The 16882-nt window shown below is 46.3% G+C and overlaps 1 protein-coding gene across 1 annotated transcript in view; it reads left to right on the forward strand.

Moving 5' to 3' along the window:
* The window catches only part of RNF32 (ring finger protein 32), a 76248-nt gene that overhangs the window by 34746 nt on the left and 24620 nt on the right, over positions 1-16882 (forward strand). Inside the window, exons 5-7 of the mRNA XM_030189912.1 lie at positions 4537-4569; positions 11332-11456; positions 15090-15198. Coding sequence (XP_030045772.1) covers positions 4537-4569; positions 11332-11456; positions 15090-15198 — 267 coding nt within the window. The remainder of the gene's footprint in view (positions 1-4536; positions 4570-11331; positions 11457-15089; positions 15199-16882) is intronic.

Consider the following 16882-nt stretch of genomic DNA (forward strand, 5'->3'; position numbering starts at 1 on the left):
ATTAGTGGGGGTAGAATGACTTCCTCCCCCTCTCCACCCACTTTTTCTAACAGGTGTCTGATGGGCCAAGGTATTGGCTTACAAGCCTCAAATTGGCAAGTAGAGACTGCAGCATTCCTGCAGAGATGCTGACAGCCAGGGTGAGTCTTTTTCTTTTCTCCCTTGCACCCTGGCCCAGATGTTCCCCTGATCCTCCTGCCCTTGGAATCCTCTAGGTATCCAAAGCTATGCCTTTAAATTTAAAAAGTATAAGTAAAACCAGCATTTAAGGGGCAGCTAGTGCTGCTGGCAGAGCAAAGGGAGGCACCAGGAAGTGGCAGCATGGGGGTGTCACCACAGAAAGTGATTGTCTGAATGGGGAAAACTGCAGTCCCGCCATGAGACTTGCCTGCCAGCTGAGGTGGTTGAGCCTACTCAGCAGCAGTAATCCTGTCAGGAATATCAGGGAGTGCCTTTGGTGTGGTTGTGCTGTAACAAGCTCCAACCAATGGGAACAGCAAACATTTTGTGCCACAGCCACGCATTAATGCACAGGCTGGGACCAGCCACCTTACGGATAATCTCCAGAGTTCACAACAGTGTGCCAGGCTCTGGTGAAGGTGTCAAAAATTGATTTGGTAAACTGCCATCCCTTAGAATTGGAGGCATGTTGGCAGTTTTGTATTTCCCAGACCAAGTTGAGCACCTTCCTCCCAGAGGGGCCATGAGCAGGCAAGTTTGGCTTCCTTCATAGGGAGGAAGCTACTGGTAGGTGGTAAGACACTAGAGGTGAAATGGATTCCAGTTCTATGCCTCCTCCATGTTCCCCCCCCCCCCCCATTTTGTTTTTTTGGGGGAGTGTAGGTCAGGATATGGGTATGTCAAGAGGTCCTCTTTTCCTCTCTTGCAAAAAATAAATAAATAGAGACTGAATTTTATAGGCTTTCTGAAGTATGGTGGAGCCTTCATCTCTATTGCCAGTCTAAATTCACTTGCCTGCTTATTTTCGAAGGAGAAGGGCGCCCATCTTCCGACACAAATCGGGAGATGGGCATCCTTCTCCTAAGGTCGCCCAAATCGGCATAATCGAAAGCCAATTTTGGGAGTCCTCAACTGCTTTCCGTCGCGGGGACGACCAAAGTTCAAGGGGGCGTGTCGGCAGTGTACAGAAGGCAGGAAGGGGTGTGGTTAACAGATGGGTGTCCTCGGCCGATAATGGAAAAAAGAAGGGTGTCCCTGACGAGCATTTGGCCGACTTTACTTGGTCCATTTGTTTTCACGACCGAGCATCAAAAAGGTGCCTGAACTGACCACTGGAGGGAAACTTTTGTCTTTTTTTTTTTAAGTATGTCCTTTGCTATGCCTCTGTCCCTGCAACAGAATGTGGATGTTTCTGTGAGAAGGACATCCATGCCTTTACTATGCCTCCAACACCCTTTTTATTTATTTGGATTTTGGATCACAAGTAGTAGCAGTAGGATTTGAACCAGCCACTTCTGGATTGCAAGACCAGTGCTCTAACCACTAGGCCACTCCTCTATGCCGTTCCACTCCTTTGAAATTTGGCCATCCCTCGGGGGGGGGGGCAGTATGCAGGTCCCTTGGGGGGGAGGTATGTGTGTGTCAGCGGAGGCATAACGAAGACGTGGACGTTCTTCTTTCAAACATTTTGGACGTCCTCAACTGCCCCCCCCCCCCTCCACAGGGATGGCCAAATTTCAAGGGAGTGAAGTACAGTGGAGGAGTGGCAGAGTGGCCTAGTGGTTAAAGTACTGGTCTTGCAATCTAGAGGTGGCTGGTTCAAGTTCTGTTGCTGCTACTTGTGATCCAAATAAATAAAGGGGGTGTCAGAGACATAGCAGGCATGGATGTCCTTCTCACAGACATCCACATTTTGGACATCCTCGCTTCCCCTCCTTAGGAAGGAAATCATGTGCAAATGAGCTAACAGTGAGCAGCTCATTTGCACGCAATTTCCTTCATGCATATCCTCGCTTCCCCTCCTTAGGAAGGAAATCGCGTGCAAATGAGTAACAGCGAGCAACTCATTTGCATGCAATTTCCTTCATGCATGCCCGTTCCTTTCCGGATCGGTAAGGGAAGGGCTTTTTCCATTCAGTTAGTGGGACCAGTGCACCAAAAATGCTGGCTCCTCCCACGACCAAATGGCTTGGATTTGGTCGTTTCTGAGATGGGCGTCCTCGCTTTCCTTTATCGCCGAAAACCGGAGACAACCGTCTCTAAGGTTGACCTAAATTTCATGATTTGGGCGTCCGTGACCGTATTATCGAAACGAAAGATGGACTTCCATCTTGTTTCGATAATACAGGTTGCCCCGCCCCTTTACAGGGCCATCCTTAGAGATGGGCGCCCTTAGAGATGGGTGCCCCCGTTCGATTATCCCCCTCTTGGTCTCCTCTGCTCTCGGCACTGTCAGGTTTGGACCTAGGTGGGTTCTTGGCTGAAAGGCTGGGAGTTCCAGGTTTTACAGGGATGTTCTCCTGGTCTCAGTCCCTGCCGTCTTCCCTTCATTCTCTTCTTGGTTAGGCTTAATTAGATCCTTTGGGCATAGTAATTCATACTGTTCCTCCTTCTTTGGGAAGTAGTTAGAATGGACAGCTGGTTGGATTGGCCCTTTTTTTGTACATGCTGTGGTAGTGCTGCATCCTCAGGGTGCTTGGTTTTTTTTTTTTAATTGTGTGGTTTCTTCTCAGAGGAATTCCCTCACATATATGGAATTCTGTGGATGAAGCTGGTTTGGTGGTTGGTCACAGGCTGACGCTTGAACAAGGAGGAGTCTAAAGGATCACTGTTGGACTTTTCGAGCCTTGGTCTGTTCGTTGCAGATGTTGCAGGGCCCACGATTGGTCCAGAGCTGGACTTTGTTGCAAGGCCCAGTACCCCTAAGTTCTTGGAAGTGGATCTTTTGCCTCTGTGGCTTGTTTAATGCTTAGTCTAGTGCTATGCTAAGTCTTAGTTTCAAGTTGGACACCTGTTAAGGACTTGTGGCCGTCAAAGGCTCTAGCTTCCAGAATAAATTCCTGTTAGAAGTAAGGGATCCACAATAGGCTGGCTTGACACTTCACCAGAATGTGGCCTCTTGTTCTATTGTTACTTGTTTGCAGTCACTGGTTGAGGGGATTCTGGCATATTTCCTGGGCATTTGTTACATACCTGGTATGGGTTCTTTCCTATTACTTTTCTACATGGCAGTTCATAGCCAGGCACTAATGATGCACTTGGAAATTAACAGCCTTGATGGTTTCTAACCTTCCAGTAAGGAAGTCTAATGATTCCAGATGGCTCACCCAGATCTCCCTGAGATTCAGCTTTATGGTGCTGTGCTTGTACCTTGTGCCTGTCTTGGTTTTTACCCACCTCTGGTCACCTCATCTTAGGTTGTGACCACAAGTTCTGTGCTGTGCTCTCCTTTATTACCCAAGCAGTTCCTTGGTTGCTCGGAGAATATTCAGTGGAAAGGTATGCTTGGGCTTTTTCCAGGGGCTGTCTGGATATGCTCAAGAAATTCATTAGTGTTCGACCTATCTCGTTGGATTCATAGGAGGCCCCTGAACAGTAGGGCAAGTGGCTGTAGCAGAATATTTATGTGTCATGGCCTCCAGGTTTTGTCAGATGTTCAGAGTTTGAGATTTCTCACCTTGTGGGAATGGTGTGGTTTTGTGTCCTTGTCTTCTGCCTGACCGAGGGCCTTGGAGCTTTGAAATAGTTGTAGCAGGATAATAAGGAAGGCGAAATTTGTTCTTATCTGCTAATTTATTTTCCTTAAATCCTACTAAACCAGTCCAGGTCCCATCCATGAAGACTGCAGCTGCTCTGTGCCTCTTGGTGTCCTCTGGTACTGAAGGAACCTTTCAGGGAGTCAATTTTTCAGCACTGTCAGGACTGGGAGCCTTTAGAAAGTTGTGCTCTGAGACTATATAGGACTGGACTATGATTCTGTGTAGTGGTACTGTGTTGTGTTACAATGCAGTAAGTTTGTATGTAATGCTGTCCTAAAGTAGAGCTGTGTTTTTGGTTCTCTGAAGTTGCTGTATACTGTGATACTAACCTGTATACTGAGCTATAGTATGGTTCCATAAGTTCAGTTCCTAATGCTGTGTAAGTATTGCAGATCTGCTTTTGCAATAGTATACTGGCAAATTCCAGGAGCTGCACCAAATCATATACTACTGAGATGTCACTGATTTTTTTTGTTTGTTTTTTTTTGTTACATTTGTACCCCGCGCTTTCCCACTCATGGCAGGCTCAATGCGGCTTACATGAGGCAATGGAGGGTTAAGTGACTTGCCCTCCATCTTCTGGTTGGGGGAGATAATGCACTCATCTGGACTGGTCTAACAGGACTCAAGGAATGGAACTTTAGCAGGTAAGAACAAATTTCTGCTTTAGTCCATTTCATAAAGTTATGTTTAACAGCAGTAGATACAAGAATTTAGGACTGGAAAAAAGACACAAAGTATATACATTTGTGAAGGCATATATAATACTTATTTTTGAAATTACCTTAAACTTTCATGTTTTTGTGTTGAATGACAGGTGCTGCTGTCTTGCTCCCATGTATTTCACAAAGTAAGTACATTTGGACTTAACTTTATTCCTAGTTTTTTGGTTTTGTTTTGTTTTTCTAATTTGGAGAAAATCTCTAAATCTATTGGTGATCTCTGATTATAATTGGAAAAGCCTGTCTGTAGACTGTTCAAGTGACCAGCCTGCTTATTTTCGAAGGAGAAGGCCGGCCATCTTCCGACACAAATCGGGAGATGGCTAGCCATCTCCTAAACCCGGCCAAATCGGTATAATCAAAAGCCGATTTTGGGCGGCTTCAACTGCTTTCCGTCGCAGGGCCAGCCAAAGTTCAAGGGGGCGTGTTGGCAGGGTACCGACGGCGGGACGGGGGCGTGGTTAAGAGATGGCCGGCTTCGGCCGATAATGGAAAAAAGAAGGCCGGCTCTGACAAGCACTTCGCCAACTTTACTTGGTCCATATATTTTTAGGACCAAGCCTCAAAAAAGTGCCCCAACTGACCAGATGACCAGCCTCTATGCCAGCCTCAAATGTCATACCCAGCTCCATCACAGCAGTATGCAGGTCCCTGGAGCAGGTTTTAGTGGGTACTGCAGTGGACTTCAGGCAGGAGGACCCAGGCCCATCCCCCCCTACCTGTTACACTTGTGGTGGTAAATATGAGCCCTTCAAAACCCACCACATACCCACTGTACCCACATGTAGGTGCCCCCTTCACCCATAAGGGCTATGGTAGTGTTGTACAGTTGTGGGTAGTGGGTTCAGGGGGTTTTGGGGGGCTCAGCACACAAGGTAAGGGAGCTATGCACCTGGGAGCAATTTGTGAAGTCCACTGCAATGCCCCCTAGGGTGCCCAGTTGGTGTCCTGGCATGTGAGGGGGACCAGTGCACTACAAATGCTGGCTCCTCCCATGACCAAATGGCTTGGATTTGGCCGGTTTTGAGATGGGCATCCTTAGTTTCCATTATCAGCGAAAACCAATGCCGGCCATCTCTAAGGTCGACCCAAATGTTGAGATTTGGCCATCCCCGACCTTATTATCGAAACGAAAGATGGCTACCCATCTTGTTTTGATAATACGGTCGGGGACACCCCTTTACGGGGCCACCCTTAGAGATGGGCGCCCCCATTCGATTATGCCCCTCCATGTATGTTACTATAGGAATCAATTGGGCCTGATGAATGACATGCCTCAGGATAGGAGGGAGCATGGGGACAAGGACACAAATGTGAGATGCTGTATGGGATGGCATATGGGCACAGAGGGGCCAGTTTCCTTTCCTTCCTCTTACCCATAGTGAGGAAAACCCTTTTAAAGTAAGCATACCATGCCACCTGAGTTCAGTTTTCAGCTGCCATCTTGCCTACAAAATCTCAGCTGTCACACTGTTTTGTCCTTCCCTTCTGTTATACAGGTCACTGTCATTGTATTAGTGTTCTCTCCTGCCTCCAAGAAACTAGTAATCAACCCTAGTAGTGTCCTTGCTAAGGATTGTCTGAAGACTTTATAGAACTTTGGCGTGAAACCATCTAAGCTTTACTGTTCTTAAAGATCTGGATAGCCTTTTGCACCTCCTCCACTCCACTAGGTTTATTTAGAAGTTCATAGTCCTCCTCCCACAACTTTGGGAGCTCTACCTCCTTCATATATTCATCAGTACATTCTTAGACCACTGCCTTCCTTCCATATGTAGCTCTTGATAAACTTGGGCAAACCTGGTCCTTATTCCCTCATTCGTCACCAGTAGTTTCTCCTTCTGACTACTAATATGTTCTATATCATTGTAACCCCCGAGGAACTGACACCTATGGCTCAGCTCCAACCTGGAGTTTCACTCCACCTTCACCCAGGGTTCTGGGAGCACACAAACAAACCCAGTATTTCTCTGCAACACACACAGCTCTCACTGGTAGGGTCACTCGAACTGGGTGCAGGCTGGGGCTGGACTTATTCTGGTAGGCTGAGGGTACTCTTTCTCTGGGCATTCTTTCATTCTCTTGCACACCACAGACTAGTTAGCAGTCTCAGTTGCGGGAAACTTCAACTTATGACAGTGGCAAACATAGGTTGCTTGTCACCTGGGGCGGGTTGCCGCTGCTCGCACCCCCCTGAGGTGCATCACATCACACCCCCCTGAGGTACATCACACCATCACCCCCAAAGCACATCATGTCACATCCCTCTCCCCCCCCCCCCCCTCGAAGCGCATCATCCTCACCACCCTTCCTCCTAGCAGGGGGGTGCACAGAGCAGTCACCCGGCTGTCAGCTCTTCTGGTTCTCTACCCCAGAACAGGAAGAAACACCAGAGGGGGCAGAGGACCGGCGAAGCCAACAGCCGTGTGACTGCTCTGTGCACCCCCTTGCTGCCTGCACCCAGTGTGGACCACCCCCACCGCCCCACCCTCAGTACGCTGGAGACTTAAGGTAACTAAAACTTCATCTTACTTTACTAACGGTAACTTGAAAATAGTTCATGAACTTGATAACTTGGTCTGTACAGTTCAGGGGCTGTTAGGTGGGCAACACAGGAGAAAATAAGTTCTCCAATGATATCAGGGTATACAAATCACAGTTCAATTTTATTTACATCTCCTCTATTTGCAACCAGAACAAGGTAACATAGTAACGTGGAGGGGCATAATCGAACGGTGCTGGCCATATAGATGGCTGGCGCCACAGAGAGCAGTCCCGAACCGTATTATTGAAAAAGATGGCCGGCCATCTTTCATTTCGATAATACGGTTGGGGCCGGCCAAATGTCAGAGATGGCCGCATTTGAGATGGCCGGCATTGGTTTTCGCTGATAATGGAAACCGATGCCGCCCATCTCAAACCCGACCAAATCCAAGGCATTTGGTTGTGGGAGGGACCATCATTTGTAGTGCACTGGTCCGCCTCACATGCCAGGATACCAACCGGGCACCCTAGGAGGCACTGCAGTGGACTTCAAAAATTGCTCCCAGGTGCATACCTCCCTTACCTTGGGTGCTGAGCCCCCCCAAAATCCCCTCAAAACCCACTCCCCACAACTGTACACCACTACCATAGCTTTTTTGGGTGAAGGGGGGCACCTACATGTGGGTACAGTGGGTTTTGGGGGGGGGTTGGAGGGCTCAATACTTACCACCACAAGTGTAACAGGTAGGGGGGGGATGGACCTGAGTCCGCCTGGCTAAAGTGCACTGCACCCACTAAAACTGCTCCAGGGATCTGCATACTGCTGTCATGGAGCTGGATATGACATTTGAGGCTAGCATAGAGGCTGGCAAAAAAAAAAATTTAATTTTTTTATTTTAGGGTGGGAGGGGGATGGTGACCACTGGGGGAGTACGAGGAAGTCATCCCCGATTCCCTCCGGTGGTCACCTGGTCAGTTTAGAAACTTTTTTGAAGTTCGGTCCTGAAAATAAATGGACCAAGTAAAGCCGGCCAAATGTTCGTCAGGGCCGCCCTTCTTTTCTCCATTATCGGCTGAGGACGGCCATGTGTTAACAACGCTCCCATCCCGCCTTCGGTACACCTCCGAAACGCCCCCTTGAAATTTGGCCGGCTCCACGATGGACTGCAGTTGAGGCCGGCCAAAATCGACTTTCGATTATGCCGATTTTGCCGGACTTGAGAGATGGCCGGCGATCTCCCGTTTTGTGTCGGAAGATGGCTGGCCTTCTCTTTCAAAAATAAGCTGGATAGTAACATAGTAAATGACAGCAGATAAAGACCTGTACAGTCCATCCAGTCTGCCCAACAAGATAAGCTCATTTTACATGGTATGTGATACTTTATATGTGTACCTGAGTTTGATTTGTCCTTGCCTTTCTCAGGACACAGACCGTAGAAGTCTGCCCAGTACTGTTCTTGTACTAAGTTCTGAAGCTAACATTGAAGCCCCTTAAAATTTACACTCCAGGTACTAATCAATATCCTCCAGGGCCGCCAAGAGACTGAGCCGAGCCCAGGGCAAGGCTGCCCCCGGGCCCTCCCAATCGCTACCACTGTCGCCTCCCTCTCCTGCTCTCAGGCCGCCGGCAACACAGTCCCCAGACTCCACCCGTCCACCCCCAGCCCCGTCGACAACCCCCCTCCGTCCACCACCGGGCCCCCTGCATTCAAATCGGCAGCGCCTCACCTCCATGTGAAAGCAGCAGATTGCCTCCCTTCGGGCCCTCCTGTGTCCCGCCCTCGCGGAAACAGGAAGTTACATCAGACAATTGCGGGACACAGTGAGGGAAGGCCTGAAGGGAGGCGATCTGCCGCTTTCACACGAAGGTGAGGTGCTGCTGATTTGAATGCAGGGGGCGCAGTGGCGGACGGAGGGGGGCTGTCGACAGAGCCGAGGGCAGGCAGGTGACACCGGGGACTGCAGCGCTGGCGGCCTGGGAGCAGGAGGATAGAGACCCCAGCACCGGGCCCCCCATGGAGGCCCGGGGAATTTTGTCCCCCCTGCCCCCCCTCTCGGCATCCCTGATCTCCTCTATTTGCTGCCAGCTATCAGCATGTGGTAATCACTGCACTGATTCCCTTCAGTCCTTAATCATTTTCACATCATCTTCTCAGTTACTCTCTGGCCCATCCCGGAACAGGGTCCATTCACTCATCCAATGCAAGTCCTGCCAGAAGTAAGGCTTGCCTCTCCCACTTCTCCCACCTGAGGCGGTTATCCCCAGGTATTCCTACTTTGTTCCCAAATCAGGAACACTACTGCAAGCACCTTCTGCCTTGTACAGAGGATTCCAAGCACTACACTTGCAAATTTCTCTTGCTTTGCTATCTCCCCTCAGTGATATTTGTCTTGGTGGGGATGGGCTACCAAAGACCAGAATTTTCTCCAGTCTCTTATGTTAACTTCTTTGTCCTGCCCCCATGGGCTAGGCTCTACTCTGATTCTCTCCCCAGGCTGTCTAAAGTAGCTCTGTCTCCTTAGTGACCACCCTGAAAATCCTTCCTCCCACCCTTCAAGCATGGGCATTTTCAGTAGGGGTCACATAATTTTGATACCTCTGCTCTTTCAAATTCTGAGCCAAGAGCTTGTAGCCTTATTCTCTGCTTTGAAATACCTTTGTTTTACCAAGATCATCCTAAAGTTAATTTCTTCCATCTGCATAGTTCTTAATTCTGCTCTCACAACAACCAATTCCCTTAATAACAAAGATGACTTCTGCCAATTATGATGGAATTCTAAATCCTTCAGTTTTTGCCTCATCTTATCCTCATTCCTGGCTCTTTCTCTCTCCTTTTGCACTCTTCAGTTAGCTTCCCCCCTCAAAACTGCTTTTAAGTAATCTCATAACATTCCCTGGCTCACCTTCCCACTGTCATTGAACTGCATAGAAAATCAAGAAATAAAGAGCAGCCTTGTTAATAGCCAGTAATGAGTTTATTAAAAGAGTAACTTTAAAAACAAATAGGAATCTAAGTGTTCAAGATAATCAGTCAAGTGCCAATGTTTTAAGCAGTATGCTGTGGGAGTTCATTGTGAGCAACGTTGAGAATTTCAGGTGTTTGCACCAAAGGTGGCATCATAATCCAGATAAAGTTGAATTTGCCCCTGAGGCAGGCATTCTGTGCTGAAACATGCCAGCTTTTGACTGATTATCTTAAACACTTAAATCCCTATTTGTTTTTAAAGTTGTTCTTTTAATAATCTATTATTGGCTGTCAACAAGACTGCTCTTTATTTCTTGATTTTACTGTGCGCTACGGCCAAAATTTGCCTCTTGTTTTTCTGCTATATGAAACCACACATACTCCCAAAGATACACTTCAGACAAATGACTTGATCCTTCAACATGGTATCATTAAAGCACCATATCCTCTTCCTCTCTTCCTGCTCCCTGTATCTGCCACTTCAGTATAACTGGTACATGGTCTGACCACATGATGGACCCTATGATAACCTCTATCACACTCTATTCCTTCCTCTTCCAAGCAACACATATCTAACCAAACATAGCTATTATGCACTGTTGAAAAAAATGTATAATCTCTTGTGGATGGGTGGAACCACCTTTACACATCTGCAACTTTATGGTGTTCCATAAACCTCCTTAGCACCCCTTTATCGTTCCATGACCCACTGCCTGCTCACCCTGTAGTATCTATATCAGAGTTTCCCCCCTACCTACAATTATACGCCTCATGACATGTTGCAGCAGAATATCTGAAATCTCTTCCCGGAAGGCCACTTGTCCAAAATTAGGCCATATATATTCACCAATGTACCATCTTGCCCTCGCATGTCCTATTTGTGCTCTCCTCCTCCCCCCTTCCAAACCCCTAACCATCTCCTGAATTATAGACTACATATTAAAACCTAAACAGCAAAAAGAAAGCACTAAGAGCCTTCAAAACATTATTATCAGGTTCTGGTCAGTAGGCAATTTGTGTGAGATGAGGTCAAGTGTGTGCCCTTTAACGTGGGTTGCTTTCATGTGAGGCCATATAAGATCCCATGAGTAGAGGAATTTGTTGCATTCGCGTGCGTTGGTAGAGTTTTGGTCTTCTAGGTGAAGGTTGATGTCTCCTAAAACTAGTATATTGGAGTTGGTTGCGGGTAGTAATCCAAATTCTGTTGTTCAAATTTCTGTGACTTTTTTTTAAATTTGCATTTTATATAATTGTTAAATACTAAGGTATAGTTTAAGGATTCAAAATACTATAGTAGTATTGATAGCTTTATTATAACAATTTAAAACGAATGCTACTATTGTAATCCACCTTGAGTAGGCCAAATGTCTTATAAAGGAGGAATATAAATTTTCAATTCAGTTGCCAAAATAATTAAAACTAGACATTTTTATCTTTAAGGCTTGTCTTCAGGCATTTGAAAAGTTCACAGGCAGAAAGATCTGTCCCATGTGTAGGAAGATGCAGTATCAAACCAGAGTGATTCATGATGGGGCTCGTCTGTTCAAGACAAAATGTGCCACTAGGTAAGGAATCTTTTACTGGATTTAGATTTAGGTTCCTGCCTTTTCAATAGTAGCCATATTGTAATGAATAATTATATATGAAGAAACCATAATGTATATATTTTTGATAAACTGTAGTTATATAGAAGGGTTTCTAATCAATTTAGAATAAGTGCAACCAAAGGGGCCAATTTATTAAGCTGGCATTAGCTATATAATGCAGAAATGACTGCACGAAGGGGCCCTTTTACAAAGCAGCGGTAGGACTACTACACGTGTAGCGGGCGCCAAATCAATGCTACCACCTGGTTAGCGCGCCCACCCAGCAGTAATTTAGAAGTTAGCATGCGCTGTTTCCCGTGGTAGAAAATATTTTCTATCGTGGGGGAGGCGTTCCCAGCGGTACCGCACGTATAGCACGTGAGCCCTTACCACTAGGTTAGTGGGTGGCAGTAAGGGCTCAGGCAGTAATTAGATGTGCACTACTTTTAATTTTAGCACCATTTACTGCCCCCATTAAAAAATGCCTTCTTTCCCAGCCACAGTAAAAAATGGCCCAGCGCGCACCAAAAATACACTATCACAGGCCACTTTTTACGTGGCTTAGTAAAAAGACCCCTAACAGTTAGCTCAGTGAACAGTTAACTTAGGCCACGGTACTTCCCACATTAAACAGCTAACATGGAAAAAGGCATGGAGTGTGTCTTACAGTTAATGCAGAGGGTTTTTTTTACCTGTTTAGTAGCTCACTGCATTGCGTTATTTGCATTGCACTGAAAGGACAGTCACAAAATTTTCTCTGCATTAACAGCATGGCAATATGATGAGAATGCCCTGGAGAGGTTTGGCAGTTACTGCGTGTTAATTTTTGCAATTACCACATGCTAACTGCAAAATCTTAATGCTCTTTAATAAATGCACTGGACGCCCTTGCACCATCCATCTCCCGTCCCACAAGACGTACTAATCCCCAGCCCTGGCTGACCCCTTGCACCCAATACCTTCGCTCTTGCGCCCGATTGGCTGAACGCCTCTGGAGGAAATCTCACACCCACACTGATTTTATTCACTACAAATTCATGCTATCCTCCTTCCAGTCCTCCCTATTCCTCGCCAAACAGGAATACTACCCAATTGACTAATTCCCTCAGCTCTAACCCTCGTCGTCTCTTCGCCACCTTTAACTCCCTCCTCAAAGTCCCCTCCGCTCCCACCACCCCCCCCCCCCCCCTCACTCTCTCCTCAATCTCTGGCTGACTACTTCCGCGACAAGGTGCAAAAGATCAACCTTGAGTTCACTACCAAGCCAACACCTCCTCTTCAGCCTGTAGCCCCATCCAACAACCAACCAACCATGGCCTCTTTCTCCTCCTTTCCTGAGATCACCGAGGATGAAACCTCTCGCCTTCTTTCCTCTTCAAAATGCACCACCTGTTCCTCCGATCCCATCCCCACCAACCTACAAGGTGCAGAAGATCAACCTTGAATTCACCACCAAACCATCTCCTCCTCTTCACCCTATAGCCCACTCCCTCAACCAACCAACCCATGCCTCCTTATCCTCTTTTCCTGATATCACCAAAGAGGAAACCGCCCATCTTCTTTCCTCCTCGAAATGCACCACCTGTTCCTCGGACCCCATCCCCACCAACTTACTTAACACCATCTCTCCTACTGTCACCCCCTCTATCTGTCATATCCTCAACCTCTCTCTCTCCACTGCAACTGTCCCTGACACCTTCAAGCATGCTGTAGTCACACCTCTGCTCAAAAAACCATCACTTGACCCTACCTGTCCCTCCAACTACCGCCCCATTTCCCTCCTACCCTTTCTCTCCAAGATACTTGAACGCGCCGTTCACAGTCGTTGCCTTGATTTTCTCTCGTCTCATGCCATCCTCGATCCGCTTCAATCCGGCTTTTGCCCCTATACTCGACTGAAACGGCACTATCTAAAGTCTGCAATGACCTGTTCCTTGCCAAATCCAAAGGTCACTATTCCATCCTTATCCTCCTTGACCTATCTGCCGCTTTTGACACTGTCAATCACAATTTACTTCTTGCCACACTGTCCTCATTTGGGTTCCAGGGCTCTGTCCTCTCTTGGTTTTCCTCTTATCTCTCCCACCATACCTTCAGAGTACACTCTCATGGCTCTTCCTCCACCCCATCCCGCTCTCTGTTGGAGTTCCTCAAGGATCTGTCCTTGGACCCCTTCTTTTTTCAATCTACACCTCTTCCCTGGGCTCGCTGATCTCATCTCATGGTTTCCAGTATCATCTTTATGCTGACGACACCCAGCTTTACCTCTCCACACCAGACATCACTGCGGAAACCCAGGCCAAAGTATCGGCCTGCTTGTCCGACATTGCTGCCTGGATGTCCAACCGCCACCTGAAGCTGAACATGGCCAAGACCGAGCTTATTGTCTTCCCACCCAAACCCACTTCTCCTCTCCCTCCACTCTCTATCTCAGTTGACAACACCCTCATCGTCCCTGTCTCATCTGCCCGCAACCTTGGAGTCATCTTCGACTCCTCCCTCTCCTTCTCTGTGCATATCCAGCAGATAGCCAAGACCTGTTGCTTCTTCCTCTACAACATTAGCAAAATTTGCCCTTTCCTCTCTGAGCACACCACCCAAACTCTCATCCACTCTCTCATTACCTCTCGCCTTGACAACTGCAACCTACTCCTCACTGGCCTCCCACTTTGCCACCTATCCCCCCTTCAGTCCATTCAGAACTCTGCTGCACGTCTTATCTTCCGCCTGGACCATTATACTCACATCACCCCTCTCCTCAAATCACTTCACTGGCTTCCGATCAGGTACCGCATACAGTTCAAGCTTCTCCTTCTAACCTACAAATGCACTCGATCTGCTGCCCCTCCTTACCTCTCTACCCTCATCTCCCCTTACGTTCCTACCCGTAACCTCCGCTCTCAAGATAAATCCCTCCTTTCAGTACCCTTCTCCACCACCACCAACTCCAGGCTCCGCCCTTTCTGCCTCGCCTCACCCCATGCCTGGAATAAACTCCCTGAGCCCATATGCCAGGCCCCCTCCCTGCCCATCTTCAAATCCTTGCTCAAAGCCCATCTCTTCAATGTCGCCTTTGGCACCTAACCACTATTCAAGAAATCTAGACTGCCCCAACTTGTCATTTCGTCCTTTAGATTGTAAGCTCCTTTGAGCAGGGACTGTCCTTTTTGTTAAACTGTACAGCGCTGCGTAAACCTAGTAGCGCTATAGAAATGTCAAGTAGTAGTAGTAGTAAATGAAAATGCCCTTTAAGACATGCCCATTCACACATAGGAGGCGAGTATATTGGACTTAATTTCCCCTGTATTTTGCTGTTTATTTAATAGCATAAATAATGAGAGTGTCTTATGCTTTGTAATGAAAAATATTCTCTCACTTGGTGGGGAATGGCTCTGGGAAATTATTTCTCAGCTTCTGATTTAGGATAATATAATCTTTTGCTGGCCTTGGGGGTCAATATCTTTCTGCTATATGTCTCATTGTCTATCTATATCTGAAATTCATATATGTAATCACATATATTCAGAGAAAGCAAAAATGTTCACTCTTTGTTTTGTATCATATTTTTCTATAAATGTGTGGTTGAATTTGCTAAACTGTTTTCTGTAATAGGATTCAAGCTTGCTGGCGTGGATATATTGTCCGTAAATGGTATAAAAACATTAGAAGAACAATTCCCCCCCAAAACATCAAGTTAAGAAAAATATTCTTTACGGAAAAGGTATGTTTCACTTGGTTTATAATTTGTAATCAAATGTGTCATTTTAAGAAATTGCACAAACAAAAATGAACTATTCCACAGTATTTAGTGAAGCTAAAATATCCAAACTGGTAGAAACCATACACACCCCAAAAAATTGAATCCAGTGACAATAAATACTGTTCTTCAAACAGAAAAAAAACAGCATGTTGGATGAAAGACTGTGTGTTACATGTTAAACAAACAATATCCCCTGAGTAAGCCTGTTTAGGTGAAACGGGTGCTCGTTGGGAGTGTGATGAATGGAAACACAAGGTAAGTTCTTCTTTGATACATGCTGTGTGATGTCATATGGCAGGAAAAAGAAAAGATTTGGAACAGTGACTGCATTCATTGTGCAAATTATGATATGCCAGAAGATGTTTTCCTTGCTTTAAAATGTTGAAATTGCCTAAGTGAAACAAATTAAACTGAATAAGCAAAATTGAAATGATAACTTTTGGAGGTTTTTAGCCAATGATTGGTCTTAGTCAGAAGAAGCCTTGGGTTTTGAAAATCAAGTGAGTTCTGCCCAGCCAATGGCAATTACCCTTGACTGCTGAGACTTTTTCCTCCTTTTTAAAATGAAAAATTTCAGTATCTAAAAAAAATTCTTTAAAAATGTCTTTTTTCAGTTTGAGGAATAATATTTATTGTCACTGGATTCAATAAATTTATTTGGGTATATATAGTTTCCACTATTTTGGATTTTTTTAGTTTCATTTTAAGAAATTCCATAGTGGTTCAAACTAATGGACTTTGATGTTGGCTAGTTTGGGTTGCTTGAATGTATCCATCAGATTCCAATGGGGGAAGCCAAGTCCTGGTAAGGGGCAGGGTCCTCTAGGCTTACCTGGCTAATAAATTTCTGTTCCAGAAACTTGCTCAAAGCTTTTTTTAAACCCTGCTATGCTACAAGCCTTTACCTTCATATTCATGAGCAACAAATTCTACAGCTTAAATTTGTATTGGCAGAAAAATATCTTTCTCTGGGGACAAGGTCTTAGGATTCTCACATGCGGGTGACAACACCAAGTGAACTGGGTGTGGATGCTGCCCAGCATTCCAAAGCTTCTAGAAGCCCTTGGCAGGCCCACACTGTGCATGTGCGAGTGCCTTCCCGCCTGCCCGGCTTGCGCAGGACCCTCAGTTTTTATTTCTTCATGGAGCAGTGAAGACCTCCTTTCCATCACTGACCCAAGTTTTTCACCTAACAGGTTTTTGGTTTTTTTTTTTTTTTTTTTTTTGCCTTCCTGCCTCTCATTTTTGCTGTGAGTAGCTTGGGAGTCTACTTGGTTTTCTTCCCACTCCCGTTGCTTCTTTTGTGTCTTCGGCCTTTTAAAATGTTCTTTATTTTTCCGTGGCTCACAGCCATGGTAGGCCTGAGCACCCAGCCAGTACTTTTTCAAACAATTGAACGACAAGCGGACCAATAGTATTCTCACAGTTGGGTGATGTCATCTGACAGAGGCCAGTGCAGACGCTGACTAGTGAGAAATTTGTAGAAGTTTCTAGATGCGTTCCACCGTGCATACACTGGTGGCTTCATGCCTGTCACATGAGTGTGGGTCCCTGTCTTCATTGTTCTGTGGAACAGGGAGGATGCGTCTTCGCAGTCTCCCTTCAGGACTTTTTTCTCTGCTTTTGCAGTATCTTCCTGTGTGGG

This window comes from Microcaecilia unicolor, chromosome 1 (assembly GCF_901765095.1).
Source record: "Microcaecilia unicolor chromosome 1, aMicUni1.1, whole genome shotgun sequence".
Lineage (NCBI taxonomy): Eukaryota > Metazoa > Chordata > Amphibia > Gymnophiona > Siphonopidae > Microcaecilia > Microcaecilia unicolor.